The sequence below is a fragment of the Quercus suber genome, unplaced genomic scaffold (genome assembly GCF_002906115.3).
Source record: "Quercus suber isolate HL8 unplaced genomic scaffold, Cork oak 2.0 scaffold_156, whole genome shotgun sequence".
NCBI lineage: Eukaryota > Viridiplantae > Streptophyta > Magnoliopsida > Fagales > Fagaceae > Quercus > Quercus suber.
This window is the reverse complement of record NW_027069617.1, coordinates 1,136,503-1,143,305: the sequence shown is the minus strand read 5'-3', so window position 1 is coordinate 1,143,305 and position 6,803 is coordinate 1,136,503. Positions and strand designations below refer to the sequence as shown.

General features: G+C 37.2%; 1 protein-coding gene across 1 annotated transcript; it reads right to left on the bottom strand.

Moving 5' to 3' along the window:
• Positions 1–3,572: 3,572 nt before the first annotated feature.
• Positions 3,573–4,106, bottom strand: LOC111998595 (secreted RxLR effector protein 161-like). The gene has a single exon (XM_024030689.2). The coding sequence runs from the start codon at positions 4,104–4,106 to the stop codon at positions 3,573–3,575; it is 534 nt and encodes a 177-aa protein (XP_023886457.2).
• Between the last annotated feature and the right edge of the window lie 2,697 nt (positions 4,107–6,803).

The following is a 6,803-nucleotide window of genomic DNA, read 5'->3' as shown; positions in this document are numbered from 1 at the left end:
AAGGGGTCAATACTTTTTTTTGGCCTATCACAAAGTATCATTTGCATGTCCAACACTCAACCAATGCACAAAACATATATGCATCTAGGAACAAGATCCTACAAGAGCACAAGAGTGGTGTACTGAAAGAAAAATGCATGACATTTACCATCAAGTACAAAAGCTACGTAACATGGATACAAAGACCTAAAAACCTTAAAAGCTTACAAAAGCCACAGGTATAAACACAATAAATAAACACGAAACAAAGTTAATATGAAACAGAAAATAAACATAGTCCTTCTTGCTGAAATCTCCCCCATTGATCCAGCTGTTTCTCCCCCTATCATTGTACTTCCCCTGCCAATTGCCAACATCATCTCCCCCTTTTTGTCAAGGAATAGCTAGTCCTCATCATCTTCTAACTTTCTTTGAATTTGATCAAATTGAGTTTGGATAGAGGTGAACTTCATATCCCATTGAATGTTGAGATGGTGCAAGATAGATGTAAGGCCGAACATCTTGGCACTCAATTCGTGGACAGATTTCACAATGTTGTCTAGTTTCTTATCAGATGTGGATGAGCTAGAGTGCGAACCACTGTAAGAGGCTGAAGTCTCTATTTTGATTCCCTTTCGACTATGACCAATGCTAGCGTTATACGTACGCATGTTGATTGGTGCTAGTTTTGTTCAAGGAGACTCATCTGTTGAAGGATGAATACCTTTAAGCTTTAATATCCTAGAAATAGAGCAGCAAAACGGAATGCATATCTGTGATTCAATTCGAAGAACCATTTTGCGCAAGACATGAAAGATGTGTGCACAAATGTCAATCTCAACATTAAAGATCAAATCGTGAAGAAACAGGGCACGACCAAGGTTTATGTACCCGGTGCTAGATAATGGATACAAGTTGTGAAACATGATGATTGTAAACACCCTCAATTTCGGTGGAAGAGAGGAAACACTGACTGAGTTCCCATTTGATGAGAATTCCAAGTTTTTTCCAAGAGCATCCCGAAGTAGGTCCTTATCTAGACATAAATCATCGTAAACTGGTGATTTTTTAAACATCGGTAGATTGATGTGAAGAATCTCAGCCAGATGTGCTGGAGAGACTGAGAAACTCTTTCGTCTAACCCAGCATTTAAGTTCTTCACCTCCAACAATTGCATTGGCATAAAACTTTTTGACCAAGTCCTCATATGCTTCATCAAGATCGGAGAGAAGGTAATTCTAATCTTTGTGAGCAAACCATTTAGGAATGGCGGTGTCAAAAAGAGAAGGTTGATCAACGACCCTTTCAAGTAACGGTGTAGCATTTTTGAAAAAATTCTCATGATTCTAAAAGGCAGCATAGGATTTGAACTTGTTGGGATCGAACACTCTAGATGATGAGCGGGTCCTCTTTGCTCTAGGTGAGAGTTCATCAACATCAATGACATGTTCCTTCCCTTTGTTGTTGCTCCCTTTTACAGCTACTCTCTTGAATAGAGACATTTTCGCCTTCTGTCATGTTTTATCAAAAGAGAAAACCAAACAAGACACCAAACAATATTAGCAATGGGAAAGTTCCAAAAACATGGTTAATGAAGGAAACTCTAAAAAATTGGGATTTAGGTTCCAAACATGAAAATGAGTGTGTGTGAGCCACAAACATCACAATGTGTACTCAAGATAGAGTAGATCCATACATAACCACCAACAAAAACACAACAATTTCAATCATGAGATCAGATACAAGATCAAACAAGAGATATACAAATATCAGTAAACCATACAAATCAAGAGGAATAAGTAATAAATGTGAAGAATACCATGTAAGAGACAAAACCCATACCTTTTCTTGAGGATTGAATCAGAAATGATGGACAACAATGGTGATGTATGCAAACACATGGTGAGTTTGAGAAAAGTTCAAATGATAAGGATAATGAACAGTCACAATAGATCGAGGGAAAAGTAAAATGATTTTTAAAATTGTCTTTAAAATGCAAAACACGCGTTTTTCACGACTGAGTCAAGTTGCCAATCAATCGCCAGGGTAAGTCACGAAACACTTTGAAATTAAGATTCCTGAAAAATTTTCTAAGTGTTTTTCGCGACTAGAAAGTCTACTCGCAAGACAGTCGCCAGGTGAGCTGCGAAAATCTCTGTGTACCCCGCGCGACTGGACCTTCCACCCACGAACGAGTCACCTCACTGAGCCGCGAGAGGCATAAAAACTCAAATTTTGAAAAATATTCTAAGTATTTTTTGCGACTAAGGCATTTACCCACCAGTGAGTCACCAATGAGCCAGAAAACCTTCTGAGTAAAGTTCGCGACTGAGGCATGCGACTAGACCAACCTGCGACTGAGTCACCAAAACAGGGCAACACTGTTTTTGAAATTTTAACACTTTTGTAAAAACAAAATACTTTCCAAAAACAAGCTAAAACACTCAAAAATATTTTTGTGTTTGATCAACAAAGATTGAGCTTGTGAAAACACATTTAAACAAGTACAATCACACAAATGAATTTGGCATTCATTGAACATAGACTTGTGTGATATGTGTGGGTATCAAAGATGGGATAGTCCTTAGTCTAATGTGAAGCTTCAATGATCAATTCAACCAAGGCATACACAACTAGCACTAGATAATGTGATCCATCTCAATTATTGAAGTATGCATATATGACCTCTCACATAAATTTGAGTACATATCTTTGAAACTTTTCATTTGGCTCCATATACATTATATTATTTGATCATTTTGAATCAATACATCTCATTATGAAATCGATGCCTGAAATTTTTAATATTTCAATTTGATGAGTTAGCCTTTGGCTTTTTAGGCATCATACTTTTTATTTTGGTCGCTTTCCCTTTTTCCTAGTCAAATACTAGTATGTGCGATAGGCTTTTGCAGCTCAATATCTCTTTTCATTTGGAGATTTACATTTGGTGAGCTCTTTAAGCAAAAACAACAAAATAAAGAGTGGGAAGATATATAGGTACAGGTCTATGCATGTCTCAAGATCAAAAAAATCATTCACAAATTATTTATGACAAGATTGAAGATCTATTTACAATAGTCACATAGAAATCAAGATTTCTCCCACAATGATATGAGTGCATATGAGACAAGCTAAGCTCGTAAATGCACAAAGCCATTAGTACAAAGGTACAAGGCAAAACATGCTTTGAGACAAAGCTCAACAAAGTCGATCAAACTTTTTGAATTTTCTACTTTTTATGTGTTTTTAGATTTTTGACATAAAAGCAAGAAAAGATTGATCAAAAACAATGTAAAAACATTTTAAAACAAAAAAAAAATGCTATGCAATTAACCAACAAAGTAATGTGTGCCCTACAACCAAGATGATACAGTATAAAAAGGGAAAGCACACAGCACACATGAGATTCAAGGGATTGTACCAACACCAATGGTCTTACGAAGAGATTCAAACCGTGGACCATCGAGAGGCTTGGTGAAGATGTCTGCCTTTTGATTATCTGTGTGAATGAATTCAAGACATACAATTTTTTCTTCCACCAAGTCCCGAATGAAATGGTAACATATCTCTATGTGTTTTGACTTCAAATGCTAAACTGGATTCTTAGAGAGATTTATGGCACTGGTGTTATCACGGAAGACACACATTGTATCTTGAGGAATCCTGTAATCATGAAGTAGTTTCTTCATCCAAAGGAGTTGTGTGCAACAACTTCCACCGGCTATGTATTCAGCTTCAGCTGTAGAGAGAGACACAGAGTTTTGTTTCTTGCTCATCCAAGAGACAAGATTGTTACCAAGGTAGAAACAACCTCCTGAGGTACTCTTTCGATCATCCACACTACCAGCCCAGTCTGCATCTGAATAACCAGCAAGGCATGCATTTGAATCCTTGGAATACCACAACCCATAATCTAGAGTACCATTGATATACCGTATAATTCTCTTTACCGCAGTCAGGTGAGATTGCTTTGGAGCAGCTTGATATCTAGCACATACACCAACACTAAATGCATTCGATCTACTTGCAGTAAGATAGAGTAAACTCCTAATAATGCTCCTATACAAGGTTGGGCTCACTTCCACCCCAGAAGAATCAGCATTCAGCTTTGTGGAAGAACTCATGGGAGTGGAGGCATGCTTTTTGGAGTCTAGTCCAAACTTCTTGACAATATTCCTAGCATACTTTTCTTGTGAAACAAATATGCCTTTCTTCTTTTGTTTGACTTGAAGGGCCCAAGAAAAATGTAAGCTCCCCCACCATACTCATCTCAAATTCTTTCTTCATCTCCTTAGAAAATTCTATAGCCCGATCATCGATTTGTAGCTCCAAATACTATGTTATCAACATATACTTGAGCCACTAGAAGGTAATCTTCATTATTCTTAACAAACAAAGTTCGATCAGTATAACCTCTTTTGAATCCTCTTTCTAGGAGATAATGGGTAAGCCGATCATACCAAGCTTCAGAGGCTTGTTTTAAACCATAAAGGGCTTTCTTCAATCTTAACACATGATCAGGAAAGTGAAGATCCTCAAAGTCTTTAGGTTGTTCAACAAACACTTCTTCATTCAGATATCCATTTAGAAACGCATATTTGACATCCATTTGGTAGAGTTTGAAGTTCATGGTGCATGCGATGGACATAAGAATTCGAATAGACTCAAGTCTTGTCACAAGAGCGAAAGATTCATCAAAATCTACTCTTTCTACTTTAGTGTATCCTTGAGCCACCAATCGAGATTTATTCATGATTATCTCTCCATCTTCATCTGTTTTGTTTTTGAATATCCATTTAGTGCCGATGACATGAACATTTTCAGGCCTTGGAACAAGTTCCCATACATCATTTCTCATAGCTCTTCATGCATTGATTCTACCCAATTTTCATCCTAGAGAGCTTCTTCTACCCTGTTTGGCTCAAATTGGGCAAGGTAGCAATGATATGTTACATGATTGGCCAAGAGTATGTTTCCTTTTCTAAGATGAAGATCTTCATCTAAAGATCCAATAATGTTGCTATCAGGATGGTTCTTAATCACTCTTGATGATGGCTTCTTTGATGTAGAGACTTCATCATTTCGGGAGATGGGAGAATGAACTTCTAGAGGAGTAAGAGGACTTGATGTTCTAGACATAGATCTCGTTTCCATTCTTGTGTTCAAGGGAGTTGATTCCTTTTCTAGTGTAGTTCCTCCAGCTTCTATATCAAGAGCTTCAGCCTCAACAGTGGGTTCTTTGGTGTGTGGTCCTTCCCCATCGTCAACCATTTCTACCTTGGTTATGGCATCATCAATTTTCACATTGATGGACTCCATTACCATCTTAGTTCTCTTGTTGATGACCCTATATGCTCAGCTAGTAGTAGAATATCCAAGAAAAATACCTTCATCACTTTTAGCATCAAATTTTCCAAGGTTCTCCCGATCATTTAAAATGTAGCACTTGCTTCCAAACACTCGGAAGTACTTTACTTTCGGCTTCTTTCCATTCCAAATCTCATAAGCGGTCTTCTTGTTCCTACTTGGAAGAATATTCTATTACCAATGTGGCATGAAGTGTTCACGGCTTCTCTCCAAAAATTTTGAGGAATTTGCTTGTTGAGTAGCATCACTCTAGCCATTTCTTAAATCACTTTATTCTTCCTTTCAACCACTCTATTTTGCTGAGGAGTTTTGGGAGTTGAAAATTCCCTTTTGATTCCGTTCTTTTCACAAAATGACTCAAATCTTGCATTCTCAAACTCCTTGCCATGATCACTCCTTATCTTGACAACAGGAACTCCTTTCTCGTTTTGTAACCTCTTGTAAAGAATTTCCAATTTTTCACATGATTCTGATTTTTCTCTAAGAAATTCAATCCAAGTGTATCTTGAGAAATCATCAACAATGACCATAATGTACCTCTTTCCTCCTAGACTTTCCGTTCTTGTAGGCCCCATTAGATCAACATGAAGAAGCTCTAAACACCGTGAGGTAGCAATCACATTCACCTTGTGATGACTTGCCTTTGTTTGTTTTCCTATTTGGCATGCTCCACAAATAGTCTTCTCCACCTTTCCAAACTTTGGAAGTCCCTCAACTGCTTCGAGTTTAGAGACTTTAGCTACTTGTTTGAAATTTGCATGCCCAACTCTGTGATGCCAAAGTTCCAGCACGTCAACACGAGCACTTCTACACGAAATAGGTGATATAGGAACTACTCCATAGCAATTATCGATAGTCTTATTTCCCTCAAAGACTTGAATCCCTTCTTCGTTAATGATTAAGCACCCCTTCTTTGAGAACTGGACAAGAAAATCCTCATCAGATATTTGAGTGATGCTTAAGAGATTTGCCTTCAACCCTTTGATGTATAACACATCTTTCAATAAAGGTAATCCCGGTATTTCAACAGTCCCTTTACCGAGAACTTAAGCATGACTCCCATCACTGAATGTCACATAGTCACCAACTTTCTCTTTGAGAGTCTTAAATAGTGATTTATCTTCTGTCATGTGACATGAACAACCGCTATCAAAATACCATAAGCATGAGTTAAATACCTTCAATGAGGTGTGCACAAATAAACAAGCATGAGACAAGCATTCTTGACTATCAAACATAAATTTATTTTCATTATCCATGCATCTGTTAGATTGAATCTTCTTTTTCAGATTATTAACCTTTTCACACAATATTCTATTTCTTCTTTTGTACTTTTTAATCAAAGAGTTAGACTCACATAGACTATTGTGTAAGATGTAATACTTATTTTCAAAATATTTCAGCATGTGAGCAAACATCCTCGTATGTTTCTTAGTTTTTAATAACTCTAAGAG